This window comes from Populus nigra, chromosome 16 (genome assembly GCF_951802175.1).
Source record: "Populus nigra chromosome 16, ddPopNigr1.1, whole genome shotgun sequence".
In the NCBI taxonomy this organism is placed as follows: Eukaryota; Viridiplantae; Streptophyta; class Magnoliopsida; order Malpighiales; family Salicaceae; genus Populus; species Populus nigra.
The window spans coordinates 3,746,956-3,764,933 of NC_084867.1; the positions used below are offsets into that span (position 1 = coordinate 3,746,956).

The window sequence follows — 17,978 nt, forward strand, 5'->3', positions numbered from 1 at the left end:
TTGATCCATATGAAGGGATAAAACTCATTAGATGTAAATCAGTATTTGAAAGAAAGACTGATATGAAAGTCAATATACAAATGCACAAAGCTAAATTAATTGTTAAAGGTTACAGACAAAGACAAGTTGTTGACTTTGATGAAACTTTCTCATTGGTAGCTATGTTAAAATTCACACGTATTTTCCTTGCTATAGCTTCGTATAATGATTATGATTTGGCAAATAGATATCGAAGTTGTATTCCTGAATAGGAATATTCATAAAAATATGTTTATGACACAACCTAAAGGTTTGAATATAAGAAATTTGCCAACAAAGTAAGCTTATGGACTTAAGCAAACTTCAAGGAGTTGGAAAATCTATTTTGATGAGATAATCAAATAGTTTGATTTCATTAAAAATATAAATAAATCTTGTGTTTATAAAAAAGGTTAGTGGGATTAGAGTTGTTTTGTAATATTATATGTAGATGACCTATAATTAATAGGAAATTGCATTTCTTTACTACAATCATTAATTATCCGGTTGTCCAAGAATTTCTCCACAAAGAATATAGAAGAAGCAACCTATGTATTGAGAATAAAAATCTATAGAGATAGATCTAGAAGTTTGCTTGGATTATCCAAATCCACGTATATAGATAATATGTTAAAACTGTTTAGCATGGAAGAATCCAAAAAATGATACTTACCTATTTAGTAAGGAATGCATATCTCCAAAGATATGTATCCTAAAACATAAATTAAGAGATATAGGATAGAAAGGATTTCATATGCTTTGGCTATAGGATCCATTATGTATGTAATGTTATGTAGGGGTGAGCAAAAAAACCAAAAAACCGAGAAAATCGAGAAAAACAATAACTGAAAAAATCGAACCGTGAAAAAAACCGATTAGAATTTTTAAAAAACCAATCAGTTCTGTTCAGTTTCGGTTTTATAAGCCTAAAACTGAAAAAACCGAATTTAATCAAACCGAACCCAAACAAAAAAAAACGAGCCAAATTGGAAAAAACCGAACCGGTCAGTTTGAACCGGTTTTAGTTTTTTTTTCAGAAAAAAATTGGTTTTGGTTACTTTTTTTTTATAAAAACCGAACCGAACTAGAAATAAACACTCCTAATGTTATGTATAAGATTATATATATTTTATACTTTCAGTATAATGAGTAAATACCAATTTAATCCAGGTAAGAGTTGCTAGAAGATAGTTCAAAATATTCTTAAGTAGTTAAGAAGAACTAAGAATGTCTTTATGATGTATGGAAAGCATGAACTAGAAGTTTATGATTATTCAGATGTCAGTTTTCAATCAGATATTGATGATAACTATTCACAGTCAGGATATATGTTTTTATTCTAAATGGTGGTGTTGTGAGTTGGAAGAGTTCCAAACAAAAGATCACAACTGATTTTACAATTGAATCTAAATACATATCTATATCTAAGGCGTAAAAAAAGATGTTTGGGTCAAGAAGTTTATCATTGAACTAGGTGTGGTTTGTAGCATTGTTAATCCAACAGTCTTGTAATGTGATAGTAATGGATTCATTGCATAAGTAAATGAACCAAGATCTTGTCAAATATCCAAACATGTACTTAATCAAGTAACTCGGGTTGATTCTGTTCATTTTTAGGTCACTTTTTAAATGAATATTTTTTTTCAATTTTACCCTTCAACAACTCAATATTTTTTATTATTTAGTTTTTTTTCAATTTTATCTTTCAATATTAGTTTGTCTAGTAATTGAGCTTCATTTTTTTTTTCAATTTGTTTTCTGTCGAGTTATCCCTATCTCACAGATTTATTTTTTGTCTCTCAATTTCAACATTCAACTTTGAATTTGTTAGAAATGAAGCATCATATTTTTTTTTAATTTTTTTTTATGAAATTATCTAAATCTCATAACTTAGGTTATGGATTTAACATGTCATCCTGGGTTGACTTGGGTTATTTTTTTTGTCTTTTTTTTTACTTTTTATTTTATTTTCATCATTCAGTATTGAGTTAGTCGGAAATTGGGTTTCATAAATGTTTTCAATTTATTTCTATTAGGTTATCTTGATCTCATAACCCAGGTTACGAGTTTGACAGGTTAACCTAAGTTGACTCGAGTAGTTTTTGTCAATATTGAGTTAGTTGGAAATTGGGTTTCATAAATGTTTTTAATTTGCTTCTTCGTGGTTTATCTCGATCTCATGATTCAGGTTGTGGATTTGTCGTTTTTTAGTTCATTTTAGTTAATTTTATTTTTCAACATTGTATTAATTAGGAATTGACTTTCATAATTTATTTTGATTTAATTTCTATAGGGTTATCATAGTCTCATGACTTGAGTCGTAAATTTGATTGGTAAATTCAGGTCAATCCAATATGTTACAGTCTTAATATTTGAAAGAAAATGTCATTCAATATGTTGTTGTAAATCAATATTTAAAGAAGATGTCATCTAATATACATCATATTTTGAATTAATGACTAAAAAATATTATGTTAGAAAACACGATATCAACTATTGGATAAAAAATTGATTCAACCTATAATATAACGCGAATCAATAATCTAGTAAATATCTATATAATAGAAACAATAAGCAAGTTTAGAGCATATTTATAAAACTCGGCCCAACCCAGTTGGTTGACTTGGGGCCTTGACCGAGTTTCAAACCATAAAAACTCAAAGATACAGTTGGCTTGGTCAAACTGGGTGACCTATCTGGTTAACTCGAAACTTGGGTGACCCGAAGTAATCTAGGTGAGACTCGACTCTTTTTTAACATTTTTTTATTTTAATATACCTTAAAAATATAAATTAATTTATGAATACTTAACTTTACATTTTTTTTCTATAACCTATATCCATATGAATTGTTTTTTAACTTTTCGATGTGGAATAACTATATATTAGCTTATATCCACATAAATTGTTTTTTAATTTTTCGGTATGAGATAACTATATACTTCATGCTTCATATTTTTTCTTATAGTCTATATGTATATGCATTGTTTACTAAAACCTCAAATATTATTTTTTTTATTTTCTTGAGTTGACCCAAGTTAATCCGGGTGACCTGGGTTTAACCACCTGGTCAAGTCAATTTTCCAACCAGGTTTAATAACTATGACTTAGGAGGTGTTTAAGAGTGTGGTAACAGTTGCTTTTCAAAGTGTTTTTTACTTGAAAATACATCAAAATAATATTATTTTATTTTATTTTATTTTTTAAATTTTTTTTTTGACATCAATATATTAAAATAATTAAAAAATATAAAAAAATCAACTTTTTAAAAACAAGGTTTTATATATGTTTCTAAATGGTCTCTTAAAATGGATGCGAACTTAAGTCTACGAAGAACTAATTAAGTAGGCTTTTGGTTCAACCCAATTTATATAAACATGATCAAATAATATATTTTTTAATTTTTTAAAAATTATTTTTAATATAACTCATCAAAACCATCTAAAATTATAAAAAAAATTAAAATGTAGCCGATTCTTATCTTTTCCAATACCAAACAGGGCTTAATAAAATATGGAAGCCAAAATTATTTCATCAAGGCTTTTTTTCCCTCAAATCTCCACCACAATTGTTCACCTTAAACCCTAAGAAATTCCTTCATACGCCATCGTGTGATCACACAATGTCTCGTTTCCGACGCCCAAATGACGACGATGATGAGGAGGAAGAAGATGACGACGACGACGACTTCCAAAACGACATGGAGGCTCTCAGGCAAGCTTGCTTACTAACTGGCACTAACCTCACCAATATCTCTCCTTCCGCCGCTGTCTCCGACGGAAGCGGTGAAGCAGATGGAAATTCCTGTGGTGGCGCCTCCGTTTCGGATTCGGGGAGCGAGGATGACTTTGAATTGTTTCGGAGCGTCCAGAATCGGTTTGCGACATCGGCGAATTCACTCGAGCCGTTATCTTTAAAACCTCTTTGTGCGCTTCCGCCGGTTTCAGATGACGAGGAGGATGATTTCGAAACACTCTGTGCTGTTAAACGCCGTTTTGCCGCCTATGATAACAATAACAATCAAGGTAAGTAGTAATTACGTATCTAGATTTACTTTTTTTAATTAAGATTTCTCTAATTTTAGCTTATAATTGAATTTATTTTGTTTAATGTAGAAAAATTGAAAACTGAAACGGAGAAACCTGAGGTTGGAGCTTCGGATAATTCATTAGCTGAAAGAAATACTGCTTGTGAAGTGTTACCTGTTACTGAACAAGATGATAATGCTGCGAATTTGCTTGGTGATAATGTGGAGATAGGGAATTCTGCTTCTGCTGAGGAGAATGAATTGGATAGTGGTAGATTATCTACGTTGGAGTTGGACTACTCTAGTTTTCCGAAGTCGGCTCAGGTGTTTATTGATGCAATTAAGAGGAATAGGTCGTGTCAGAAGTTTATTCAAAATAAGTTAATTCAGATTGAAGCAAGAATTGAGGAGAATAATAAATTGAAGGACAAGGTGAAAATTTTGAAAGATTTTCAGTTTTCGTGTAGAAAAATTACGGGAATGGCATTGTCCTTGAGGAAGGATCCACGGATCCAATTAGTGTCAGCACGAAAGACATCAAATTCTAAGCATCCGAAGGTAATCATCCTGTTTATTTTAGGCATTTAAATACTGCTTACTGAAGTATTTCATTTGATTATCATACTGCTTAGATCCTTTTATTTTTATCTAGGGATCCATTTCTCCATTGTCTGAATGAGTTTTTTGGTGAAATATCTGTATACGAGTTATACGGCCAATTACAGTAACTCAGAAATAAATTATTGTAAAAATTCACCTTGCATGGAATATTTCTGTTATGAATATGTAATGGTGCTTGGTACTATTAGAAGCAAGTAGGTGTTTTCATTGAGTTGAAGGGTCGGTCTTCGCGAGCACCAATGTATGTGAGCATGAGCTTTTTTATTTACTAATCATGGCCTTTTCAATTTTAGAATTCGTCTGAAGCCTTTCTTTGCCCATTTGTGCCTCATATCCCTATCTCTATAGGTGTTTCATTATATGCCCAAATTTTACAAGTTTTAGGAAATTTTGACAATTCCGAACCCATGTAACATTAGTGGCTTGAGTTTTATAGAGGTGTTTGAGTTGGATTATATTAGTTGTCTTTATAATTTGAAGTTGAATGCTTTTTCTTCACCAAGGACACATTATGTTGATGTAGGTTAATGGTAAAAAGGTCTCTCCTTTGCAAGATGGGCCAGTGGAGAACTCGCATGTTGCTAATTATAGAACAGCATTGACTAATTTTCCACTCTCACTGAATCGTAAAAAGTGGACAGAGACAGAGAAGGAAAATCTTGGAAAGGGAATAAGACAACAACTCCAAGAAATGATGCTTCAGTTTTCCATGGATCAATTCAGGTATGTTCAATTATATTTTTACTGATGGCTCAAAAATTTATATCTTAAGGGTGTTGCAGCCCTGTCCGACCCAGTCTTCTTGACTTCCAAATCTTACATTTTATGATATAGTGTGTCAACATTTAATTTCCTATTATTGCAAAGCATTCCTTTTTAACTTCTATGAACGTTTGGTGCTTTCTTGTGTTTTCTGTCTGCCATCTATTAAAAACTTTATGTCCGCCTATTTTAGATGCTTTAGTTGTTAATTGGCTAGTGAACTAGAAGGTCTGACATGTGTGATATGCAGTGAAATTAGCAAACTATCAAATCCAGAATGTCTAAAGCTCCCAACGTACATTTATTGTGATGAAAAAAAGTTACCATAATCCATATATAGAATTTGGTTAAGCAGTTTTTTATTTATGTGGCTACAATTTAGTTTCAAGCACAGACTATATGATAAAAATTTGATGTCACAGTTTATTTGTTACATTTTGAATGCTTTATATGTTTATTAACGTTGATCAATATTTGAAAGGGAAATTTATGCTGTGAGCATTTTATGAAATAAATGTTGTTCAAGGGCCTAATTAATCACCTGTATAATTCAGTAGAAACTATAACATGCACTTTTTAGCAACATGATCAAAAGCTTGTGCTTTTTGATCAGACTGCTCTTTGCTGAATATGCGTCTTTTAAGAGAAAAGGTGCTTCACAGTTTAAACTTTAATTCGGGCCTGGACATGCATATGTAACACTTCTATGTACATTTAGTCATTATAATTTAGAAAATCATTCTACTTTAGATTACGTGGAGTTTCTCATATTTTGTTTTGTTTGTGGGTGTGAAGGCGGCAGAAGAGGGGAGGGGGCTTGAGTTGGCGTGTCTATATATGTATGATGTGTGTGTATCTATGTGGTGTAGGTGCGAAAATAGGATATCCTAAGTCCTTTAGTGATAAAGGCTGATGCATTGATTTTGTTTGTCTTTGTATGTATGCCTTAAGCCTTGCATGTATCTTCGGGGAAAATCGATGCATGCATGCACGGATGCACCTTCAGTTCTTGTTTATTAAACTTTTAGGCATTGCATTATACATATTAATGACTTCTTCGGGTTTTATTTTTATTTTTTTGTTGTTGTTTACCTAGCTTTTCTTTTTCTGACATGCTTTATTTTGAAGTAGTTCAGAAGGATCTCCTGAAGATGGAAAAAATTTGGATAGCATTCTATTATCAATCAGAGATCTTGAAATTACCCCTGAAAAGATTAGAGAGTTTCTTCCAAGGGTTAATTGGGATCAGTTGGCTTCCTCGTATGTTGCAGGTCGCTCTGGTGCAGAGTGTGAAGCACGGTAGTTAGTCTCTTTAACAGTAAACTCTTATTTTGCAGTCAAATTATGAACCTTCTTTGCATGGCTTGTTTTGAACATTTTGTAAAGTATTTAACCATAGACTTGTTGTTTGCCATTTGATTATTAAATTGACAATAAAAAACTTCTGGTAGTCTATGAAATATTAACCTTGCCACACACCCTTTACCTTCTATGCCCATGTTTTCCCCTTCTATCTAGTTAATTGACCTCTTATCCTTGCTTTGTTGGCTGGTTTGTTTATGACTTTATGACTAGGTGATTTCTCTTGTATTAATTTTAGTTTGTTAACTACGCAGTTGGTATCTGGGATTACCTTTTACTTTCTTTGATGATAGGCAACACATTTCAGCTAATAGGAGAACTAATTTTTTAATTTGTTGTAGATGTGTTATTAATAATGTCTTAGTGAAATAAAAATCCTAACATTTTGCAAGCAGCATTTAGCTTCTGTTTAATTTTTATTTAGTCATGTCAAATGAGATCCAAGTTCCACAAGTTAACATTCTATGTAGCACCCAAATTATATTTATAAAAAAGTCATCTCGTTTCTCAACAAAGTATGTATCTAAACACATTTGATTCCCTTTCATAGTTTTCTGTTATTTTATGTACTCCTGGCATTTTCTAATGGATTTCTAGTTCTAGGTTCTTCTGTTTCTTTAATGGTCTCACCACCGTCAAAATACCTATAAACTGGACTTTCGATGAAATTTCGTTGGAAGTGATTGGGAGATTTGCCACAGTGTGCTTATTGCATATCGCGGCATTCTCCCTTGAGGCCTCGATCCTTTGTAGAGATTCTCGCCTAATATCTGGAAGGAATTGGAACTCACTCGAGAACGGCTCTATTAGACAACTTTCTAGGACCTTCCCAAAAAAGAGACTTTCGATGTCCCTCTTAAGAATCCATTTAATTTAATTTAGGCGATCTAAGTGGAAAACTATCACTAGCGCCGTGTTCGATTTGCTTCTGGTCTCCATTAGTGCTGTTCTTGACAAGTGTTTTCATTTTTATTTATTTTCTATGAAGCCCCTGTCAAGCTAGATTCACAGACTTCTATGACGATGATCATAACAGACATCTTTACCATTGCTCGCTTTGAATAAAAGTGCAAGGTTAATGCAAGTCATACAGGTGGGACCCATAAGTGACTTCTGCTTTACTCAAAACAGCAGTGTTGATTACGTCTATGATGATTGTCATCACAGATTCCTGTGTGCTTACATATTTTTATCTTGTAAAAGTGCTATAAATTCTGAATTGCTTGTTACATGTGTGTTTGTCTTGATGTAAATGGTTAATGCCTGCAGGTGGCTGAATTTTGAAGATCTGTTGATAAATCAAAGTCCATGGACCATCAAAGAGGATAAGAATCTCTTGTTAATTGTCCAGGAGAAGGGGGTCACTAACTGGTTTGATATTGCAGTATCATTGGGAACGAATAGGACTCCATCTCAGTGTCTATCTCGCTTCCAGAGGAGTTTAAATGCGCGCATATTGAAGAGGGAGTGGACCAAGGAGGAGGATGCTCAACTTCGCATTGCTGTAGAAACTTATGGTGAAAGAGATTGGCAGTCTGTGGCTTGTACTTTGGAAGGACGAGCTGGTACTCAATGCTCTAACAGGTCAGTTTGTTCCCTCTAAACATTTCTTGTAACTATTTAATTTGAGCACATCCTTTTAGTCGCTGAATTCTCTGTGCGAAATTTCCTTCATACCAAAAAAAAAAGCAAGTACAAACCAAAAAACAGTTTACTGTTTTCAACTTTTCTTCTCTTTTTATCTCCATTTACTCTATAAAAACAAGTGTGAAGCATTTTCCTTTCCCACATTACCTTTTATTCTTGTAATTTCTTGATAGCATTTTCCCCACGGAAAGAAAAATGCTTTGTAATTTCCATCTCTAGTTTCTTATTTATTTTATAAAGATTTTTCGATGGAAAATTAAGGAAACATGTTTATTGAATACAAATTTTCCACAATAAAAAATAAGGCCTTGTTTGGCTTACATTAAAATAATAAAAGAAATAGGCATAAAAGTTAGATAAACCAAACAAGGCCCTTGTTTTTATACTGGAGAACTTGGAAAACAACTTTTTGGTGTTTTTCAATTTTCTAGAAAATTGGAGAAATAGAAAACAAGTTTTTCCAAGAGAATAATTTTCATTTTCTATTAGTTAATGTGTTTTCTATAGTTTTTAAATTCCATGAAAATTTCTCAACAAGTTACACAACCTAAAGGTTGCGCGTTAAAATTGTGTATTCCGGTGAGATTTTTTTTTTAAAAAAAATGATGAAGCCAGCGGAAGATTTCCAATTGAATCTGCCTTTAAATGAATGGAGCTTATATACATGGTATTTTGTGATTGTGATAAATGCCAAGGATAGATTGTCTTTTACCAAGTGAGATTTGAAGTATTTTATAGAGCCTGCTGCTTTAGTTTGATGGAGGATACCTCCCTGTAAAATCATCAAGGATTTTATATTTGTAACTTGTTTAAATCATTTAGTCACCTAGTTGATAGATCAGGGTTTATTTTTGTCAGTTTTGTTTCCAGGATTATTTGTTTTACTTGTCATCTTCACCCAAAAGGTGAAAGTGTTGTGTGCACATAATATGTGTGTTTTTCTTTTTCTCTATGTTTCACAAATTTAATGTGGCAATATATCCCCCCTGTACTTGGTCTTATATCTGTAAATTCAATTGGGCCTTCTTGATTTTATCCTACCATTACACAAATCTAGAAAGTTCTACTAGTAGATTCTATTTGGTTATCCTTGTAAGCTGTTTTTGAAGACTCCTTAGGTATTTTATTAATCTTCCAATTAAGCTGTGGTTGGCACCGAGGTCCTGGCCACAAACACAGGTCGTGTGGCCTACAAAGTACAAACCATCCTGTCAACTGTATATATTCAGTCTCAGCATTGCCAAACATGCTTAAAAGTGTCATCAAAGGTGTCATAATATGTCTTTTCACTGAAGCATTTTTTTGAGGAGTTTACACTATTTCTTTTGTTTTTTGTTTTTTTGGTTCCATGAAAGTTCACTTTCTTTCTTCTGCACCATCAGTGGCCTCAATTCATCCTTTATATTAGTTCTTGAATTGATTCATGTGTTAATCCATGCCTTCCATCTGATGACGATCATTACTGCAGACAACAGATTTTCTTATATGATTCTTGTGCATCTGTTAAGTCCAGTTCTGTTAAATGAGTGTACCATCACGATGTTTCAATATACAGATGGAAGAAAACCCTTCATCCTGCCATACGAAGGGTTGGGAGGTGGACTTTGGATGAAGACAAACGCCTGAAAGTAGCTGTAAAGCTTTTTGGTCCAAAGAAATGGGACAAAATAGCTCAATTTGTGCCAGGTAGAACTCAAGTGCAGTGTAGAGAAAGGTGCAGTATAATCTCAAAGTCGAAGTAGATTTAATTTTGTAGACAATATGAAGTAATGTTGACTTTTTATTTATGTGACAGATGGGTTAATTGTTTAGATCCTTCTATGAATCGGGATGAATGGACTGAAGAAGAGGATTTGAGGTTAAAAGCAGCAATTGAAGAATGTGGATATTGCTGGTCCAAGGTTGCTGAACATCTCCCACAAAGAACTGATAATCAGTGTTTGAGGTATCATGTTTTGGATTTTAATGGATGGATTTAAAATCTCTGATTGTGTTGTTCATTGTACTTTTTTTCATCATATGAAGTTTCTCTAGATTTTGTTCTCATTTGCATCTATTTGCATAACCAGGAGATGGAAGGTGTTGGTTCCACATGAAGTGCCCTTGTTACAGGCGGCTAGGAGGATGCAGAAAGCTGCTCTTATAAGCAACTTCGTAGATCGTGAGTCAGAGCGGCCAGCACTTGGCCCAAATGATTTTGTTCCACTGGCAATTACAGGACCAGTATCTGAACCTGAAAAGATGGATCAATCTAGGAAACGTAAGAGAAAGTTAAGGTATGCTGTTCAGAATTTCAAATATTGCCACCTTGTTTTTTGTTTTTTTAGTGCACCCTGTATTTGATTTGAGGCCTTCCCTTCTGTGCAGGAGGGAAGAATCTCAGATGGAAAAAGTTGCTGCACCTGGGTAAGTTATCTTTCAAGTCATGTTACTTGCTTTGTTCATGTATTAGGATTTTGTTTTTCTTGCATGTCATATTATTAAGCTACTAAGGAATTATGTCTATCAGTATCTGTAGGCTTATTCTTGGTTCAATCATGGCTCTGATTTTTTCTCTTTTTTTTGTGGAATGCAGTAATGCTTTAAAGAAGATTAGATCAAACAGGAGTAGGAAAAAGGTGCAAATTTCTTCCAAGGAAGTGCCAGAGATACCTGATGGCACTCAGGTTGGCAACTTAGGTGGAAGTCGTTCTGTTTTGACTGAGACAACAATGGAATACTGTTCAGAAAATAACAGACATGCTGAACGAGGTCAAGATCATCCATCATCTAATTCTAATTTGACACCATTAATGACAACCAGTTTTCAAGGGGTTGATTCCAGTCAGAACCAGCGGCTTCCCGACTTGCATCCTAAGGGACGTAAGCCTGTGGACAGAGATGGAAACAGCAAGAGTCTTCTCCTGTCACCCCCTGAAAACTTGGATGCTGGAATAATAAATGGTGACGTTTCTCAGACCTTTCACCCGAACAGTACCACATCAAGTAAGAAAAGAAGAGCTCATAAGCAGCATTCTAGGAAGAACATATGTGCTAAATCAAGTGAAGGGAGTTCTGTGTTATCAGAAACTACTATTGATGCTAGTGCGTTGGTTAATGATTATCTGGATTCAAATTTAGTGACAACCAATGAAGAGGACAACGTACTTGGTCAGCGTGATGCTCCTGGCAAGAAGAGGGTACCGAAACTACATTCAGAGAGTTCAGAATGGACAGGTAGCCTTGACTGTCTGCTGCCGCCCCATGAGAATTCAGAATTAAGAGTAACTAGTACTGAAATCATGAACAAATCCTCTTTATTTGGGACCCCTACAAATGAGAAGAGGAAGGCTTTTAAGCTTCCATGCAGGAGGAAAATAAGAAATGAAGAACCATCAAGGAAAGACCAATGTTTTGCTGCTGTTCCTTGTCAGCAGGATACCAGCAAAAAATCAAAAGCCAGAGGCAAATCTTGTTCTAAAAAGGTTTTAGAAACGAAAAATGAAGATGACGTTGTGCTTGCCTCCTTCCTTAGGGATAAATCAAAGAAGAAAAGACTTAAAGTTGCACAAAATGCTGGTCAGGCTTGCTCATCCTCCAGTATGATAACGAGGCCTGAAGTGCTCTCCAGAGTAGATCAACCTAGCAATGGTAATAAATTGTCCTCTGCTGTGCGCAATAGTGAAGGACAGACATGCTCCCATGGCAGAAGTTCAGAGAACGGTTTATCATGTGATATGTACGCACATCAATCAAATCATATGCAGACAGAGCGCTGTGAGTTAGATGTGAACAACTGTGGCGTATTCGCTCCCATGGAAGGAGTGAGAGAACCAGGAAGCATCGACCAGGAAGCTGTTCTTGAGCCCGGTGACATTTCTCCTGCTGGAAGTGGTTCTGGGGTGAACACCCACACCCATGCAAGAAAGGGCCCGCAGCTGCATTCCAAAGGGGCAGAACAACCGCGCAGTGATACAGGTCCAGACAAGTTGTCACGTTCTGTAAAGAACTCAATTGGATCAAGTAGCAAGCCAACTATCATAGGCAATGACATTGAGCCAGGTGGACGGTCCAGCCACTCTCCATCAGCCAGTGGGGAAGCCTTAAAGTTCTATAAAAGACGTTCAAAACACTGATCATGAGCGGAGAGCTTACACCTCCAGGGTTAGAGAAATCTGTAAATAGGAACGTTTTGTGCAGTGCGGAAAAGAAACGAAGATGAAATTCTGGTGGAGGCGGGGCTTTGCTTGGAGACTGAGTACACTGAATTTTGTAGTATACAATTGAATGTGATTGTTACTTCTGCGGAAACTAACACATTAAAAGTTTTGAAAACGGAGCAATTTTATTTTATTCCACAAGAAAAAAAAAAAAGAAGCTATTTCAGTAGGGTGCCTTGTATGTGGCTTAATATTTTTAAATTCTAATCAAAATCAGAGGTGATTTCATGGTGTCCAAATTTGATAAAATCGGTGAAAAACAACTGCTGCTCAAGGGAGACCAAAAAAGCTACAAAATTCCATGTACCCCAACAAGCCCAAAAGCAGCTGTGTATACAACGGTAATGGACCTCTAACCGATACTGCTTTTAGACAAACTACTAGGTTACCATGAAAAGTTTTGAATATTAAACTTTTTGATAATTTAATTAAATTTGAATAATAAGAAAAAATATATTTTAATTTTTTAAAAATATATTTTTAAATGATATTTTTTAAAAATATTAAAACTATGATATATTGAATAAGTTAGGTTCCGTAACTTAATCTATTAAATCCGTGACTTGAGTTTTAGACTTTCTTGGGTTTAATATTTTGTTTTGTAAATTTTTTTTATTTAATTATATAAAAAAATAGATGCTTATAAAACTGAGCACCAACTTAAAGCTGAGATATTTATTTGAAATTGCGATAATCTCATAAAAAAAAACTGAAAATAAATTTAAAATTTCAATTTTCAATCAATCCAAGTAAACAAGTCAAACTTACAATTCAGGACATGGATTCAATTTATTTTAATAACTTTATTTTTTTAGAAATTATTTTTTATTTTATCATGTTGTTTCAATTTCAACTTTCAATATTAATTTTTAATAAATTTTTTATAGATTTTTTAAATTTATTTGCATGTCACTTGTTATTTTTTTTTCAAAAAATACTATCCAAATTTTATTACCAATATGCTTGATAACATAATATTCTCCAATATTCTCAAAAACTAAAAAAAAAACACTTAAAAAGCGTCCAAAAAAAAAAAGAGAATAAAGTTTGCTAAAAAAAAAGGAATGAACTTGAAGAAAGAAAATTGGGCAAATGTGGACAACAGGAGTCGAACCTATACGAGGGAAGATCACCAAATTTAAAATCCATCACTTTAATCGCTCAACCGGACATGTTGATCATCTATGCTCATAACTACACCTTAAAAAAAACACAAAAACTTGAGGGAGGTTTACTTCTTTTGTTTCGGCCAAAAATCTAATTTTTGATTTCTTCTCTATAACACCACAAACTCCTTTATAAATGATTTAACAATCCTAAAATATTATAAAATTACTAAAAAAATTAAAATTATTTAAAAAAAAACTATATTAAACTAGATTTTTTTTTTATGAATGTCTAGAGAAAAAACCAACCACCGTTACATTTTTCTTATTGAATAGAATTTATTAACACCAAAAATGATGATTTTTATAGTTTAAAAGTGATCAAATCGATAATTGTTCTTTTTCTTTATTTAACTTAAGAACTTAAATGTAAGGAAAATGAATTTTTAAATTAAAATTGAAAGTATAAAAAATAAATAGGAACTATAAAGAATGAAAAAGAACAATATAAAGACAAAAAAGAGTTTTTATCCTCAATTTTAAATTCGTCATGGGTTTCTCCTTGTTTTACTTCCATCGAATTTTTAAATTTTGACTTAGATCCATTTTTTGAATTATGTTTTATCATTTATCAATTTTGACAAATTGCTCATCAAATTGGGTATGAAAAATTAAAATTGAACATAAATTGAGGATAAAATTAAAATAAAATTTCCATGGTAATGATCACTGCTATAGTGAATTCCCCGGGTATTTCAGTATATTGTAAGGTAAATTCAAGTCTTAATGAATAATATTGTCCACCATGTAAATGCATAAGCATCTATTTGTAATATAATTGAAGAATAAAATTAAAAAAAAAATTAAAAAAATAACCTATATTAAGATGATTAAATTTTAAAACTCACAATGGATCATGAAACCATAATACATCATATAAAACAAAAAATAATAATTATAAAACTTAATTTTTAATTAACTAAATAATAAAAAATAAAGATAACAAAAAAAATAATTAAAAATAAAAGGCCAATCAAAACATGGCTTGAATTATAATAATGAAATAACTTAGATTGAAAGCAAATTCTAAAGTTTTATACCATTAAACTTAAGGTTAATTAATTTTTTTAAAAAAAAGAAAAACAAAAGAATCCTAAAAAAAATTAAGGAAAAAAAAGCTTGACTTTTCACTAATCTAAAAACAGAGTAATATCACACCATTAATTTCTTATACCACATCACAATTAATTTCCAGGGATTTTTTTAACCCAGGAGGTTAAATTTTTGCCAAGAGTTTGCACTCCATTTCCATTCAACATCCATCAAACCTTCTTTATCTGGTATCTTCCTTAGATTTTACCCTGTACGAGATTTTCTTTGTAGCTCAAGGATTACATCGGATTCATTCTTGTTGTCTAGCAGAACTAAATCGATCAGATGCACAAATAACCTTAAGAACTTCAAGCCTCCGATTGATAGAGCCGAGAATTCTCCCTTCATGCTGTGCTCCAGTAGCAAATATTACACATTCATCCATCATCCATGACCAGTTAAATGGGCATAATGTCAGATTTGCCGAGGCAAAGAGCAATACCCAACACATTCACGATAGGGGAATACAGGACAACTATGTTTGATAAGCATATACACTTTATTAGACAACAATATCAGCTAGTCAAAAAGCAGTCCTTCAGGAGCTGGCCTTCACCAGACTCTTCGTAACAAAACACAATCAGTATTGATTCAAAATGATAGCATCAACGCTTATGATGCAAATGCTATAATACTTGCAACGCCAAATAGATAGGAGAATCAAAATCAATTAACTTGATAAACCACTTGTACCGATGTGAAATTCAAAACCAACATATCTAACATGTGATATGAAAAACAAAAATATAGCCCCAGCTCAATCCAATGTGTAACATCCAGCATCAAGAGATAACATAAGATCCAATAATTTCAACAAAATCTTAAATTGGTCTTCAAAATACTAAAGAAAAAAGGAAGGCGCCTGGTAACTACTCAAAGCTCCCTAATAGCGACCAATTCCCCAGACTCTAATAACACCATCAGTATAACCACTGAACAAGGTGCTTCCATCAGCACTCCAGTTCAAGCTTGTGCAATAGATCTACAAAACACAAAGCAAAATTATGTGAATTGGGATTGCTCTATAATTGTCCCAAAAAAAAGGCATATCATTATCTTATCATGGTACCATCAAGTGATTCTATAGGTATAAAAAACTCAAATGTATTGCACAGTTCTAGGTGCAAAATCTTACCATTATCAGCAAAAGCATAGTATCAAAATAAGTACTTTTTAGAAAACAATCTATCAATCAGCAGGAAGAACAAATCTATATTATATGTTTGACTAGACCAGAATTAAGCATCTCAAATTAACTAATTGGTTTTCCAAATGAAAAAAATCTCTCTGAATGGTTCCATGCCTAAAAACATGCACAATACAAGTCATAAGGATGCCAAGAATATTCATTCTAGAACATTTCCAGTGTCCACAAACAAAAGACATATTTACCTGCCATAATAGCTATCCAACCCTATTAACAAAAACCAACATAAAACAACTAGCAAAACGATTCCAACACATCTGAAAATCACAACTTCTCATAAGAATTAACAGCAGAACAGGCAGACAAACCAATTTTCTAGCAATACAAAACTTTCACAACAAATACAAATTTAGCACTTGCAGCGCGCGCACACAGAGACTAACCAGAGAACAAACCATTAACAGAAATCATCCAACTCGGCAAATATAAAAATAACACAAGCAATTAACAGAAATCATCATTTCAATCCAACAATCAGCAAAAGGATATCCATATAGCACAACCTATTTAACAAAAGACCGAAAACTAAAACTAAAAAGAACAACAAAAGCAGAGAAATGTATTACCCTCTTCGTGGTACTAGCAGCAGTACCGGTAGTACCCTCGGATTTCTCAGCTTCAGCTTTGAGATCAACCTTCAAATCATCAACAACCAACTTACTCTCCAGATCCCAAATCTTAATGCTATTCTCGGTGGCAGCACATAGCCAGTACCTATTGGGGCTAAAGCACAAAGCATTAATCACTGCACCTGCATCCAAACTATAAAGCCTCTTTCCTTCAGCCAAATCCCACAACAAAATCACCCCATCTTTCCCTCCACTAGCACACAATGACCCATCTGGCGAAACAGCCACAGTGTTCACATACCCACCATGTCCTGCAAGGGTAGACCTCAACTTACAGTTAGTCAAATTCCAGACCTTTACTGTCTTGTCCCACGAAGCAGAAACAATCGTGGGCTGCAACGTATTTGGGCTAAAACGCACACACGAAACCCAATCGGTATGAGACTCAGCCTCTTGAATGGTATACTTGCATTCACCAAGAGTATTCCACAGCTTGATTGTCTTATCCCTGGAAGCAGAAACAATCTGTCTGTTATCAATAGAGAAAGCAACAGACAACACATCCTTGGTGTGGCCAACAAATCGGCGAGCAGAGACACCAGTAGCCAAGTCCCAGAGACGGAGCTCTCCGTCCCAGGAACCGGACAAAGCAAACTGACCATCCGAGGAAAGGACAACATCTTGGACGAAGTGGGAGTGCCCCGTCAAACGACGGCGAGCGACACCGTAGGTTTTTTCATCTTTGGTTAAGCTCCAAAGAATGATGGATTTGTCGCGGGATGAACTAACAATCATGTCAGAGTTGTCAATTGGTGTAGCTATTGCTGTAACCTGGTCAGTGTGAGCTCTCATGGTGCCGCGAAGAACGAGGGTATCGGAGGCCATGGCTGGATCAGAGAAGAACAAGAGCTGCTGCTGCTGTTTTCTAGGGTTTTTGAGCAAGAGAGGCAGCGAGGAAGGAACTGGTTAGCAGAAACGAGATATTTATAGACGGAGAAAGCGTAAGCACAGGCAAACTAGGGTTTTGTGAGTTTTGATATCATCACTGGGCTCTGATACACCAGCCCCGCCTAAGCCCAAATAATTTCTTCTCTCTCTCTCTCTTTATTTTGAAATTATTTCAAACTTTTGAGTATATATTTGTTTTTGTTTTCAAAAGCCTTTTGAAAATAAAATGATAAAAACTTGTTTTTATTATTCTTATTATTGGATTTCAAATAATTAAATATTTTCAATAAATTTTTAAAATTTTTATTATATTGTCACCTTATAATTTAACATTTATAATTTATATTTTAAAATTAACTTA

At 33.7% G+C, this 17,978-nt stretch overlaps 2 protein-coding genes across 4 annotated transcripts; one reads left to right on the plus strand and one right to left on the minus strand.

Moving 5' to 3' along the window:
• The first annotated feature begins 3,495 nt into the window (after nucleotides 1-3,495).
• On the plus strand, nucleotides 3,496-12,768 carry LOC133675912 (uncharacterized). Of its 3 annotated transcripts, none has more exons than XM_062097468.1 (10): nucleotides 3,497-4,042; nucleotides 4,133-4,602; nucleotides 5,189-5,388; nucleotides 6,556-6,726; nucleotides 8,059-8,373; nucleotides 9,992-10,150; nucleotides 10,232-10,381; nucleotides 10,506-10,712; nucleotides 10,804-10,842; nucleotides 11,012-12,768. In XM_062097468.1, exons 1-10 carry the CDS (start codon nucleotides 3,640-3,642, stop codon nucleotides 12,549-12,551), a joined length of 3,654 nt encoding a protein of 1,217 aa, XP_061953452.1. In that variant the 5' UTR covers nucleotides 3,497-3,639; the 3' UTR covers nucleotides 12,552-12,768. The 3 variants fall into 3 exon arrangements, with proteins under 3 accessions (XP_061953454.1, XP_061953452.1, XP_061953453.1); XM_062097469.1 differs by having other exon boundaries at nucleotides 6,559-6,726; XM_062097470.1 differs by lacking the exon at nucleotides 10,804-10,842 and having other exon boundaries at nucleotides 3,496-4,042.
• Nucleotides 12,769-15,545: 2,777 nt separating this feature from the next.
• Nucleotides 15,546-17,673, minus strand: LOC133675865 (small ribosomal subunit protein RACK1y). The gene is made up of 2 exons (XM_062097389.1): nucleotides 16,667-17,673; nucleotides 15,546-15,875 (listed from the first exon to the last, which is right to left on the minus strand). Exons 1-2 carry the CDS (start codon nucleotides 17,552-17,554, stop codon nucleotides 15,777-15,779), a joined length of 987 nt encoding a protein of 328 aa, XP_061953373.1. The 5' UTR covers nucleotides 17,555-17,673; the 3' UTR covers nucleotides 15,546-15,776.
• Nucleotides 17,674-17,978: the final 305 nt, after the last annotated feature.

What these genes read in the sequence shown, in the direction of transcription:
- LOC133675865 (XM_062097389.1), bottom strand. Translation starts at nt 17,554, where the DNA reads ATGGCCTCCGATACCCTCGTTCTTCGCGGCACCATGAGAGCTCACACT. An exon ending in CTGCTAGTACCACGAAGAGG is followed by an intron (nt 15,876 to 16,666) that starts GTAATACATTTC and finishes TGTGTTTTGTAG; the next exon opens with ATCTATTGCACAAGCTTGAA.
- LOC133675912 (XM_062097468.1), top strand. Translation starts at nt 3,640, where the DNA reads ATGTCTCGTTTCCGACGCCCAAATGACGACGATGATGAGGAGGAAGAA. An exon ending in ACTGATAATCAGTGTTTGAG is followed by an intron (nt 10,382 to 10,505) that starts GTATCATGTTTT and finishes TTGCATAACCAG; the next exon opens with GAGATGGAAGGTGTTGGTTC. An exon ending in GAAAAAGTTGCTGCACCTGG is followed by an intron (nt 10,843 to 11,011) that starts GTAAGTTATCTT and finishes TGTGGAATGCAG; the next exon opens with TAATGCTTTAAAGAAGATTA.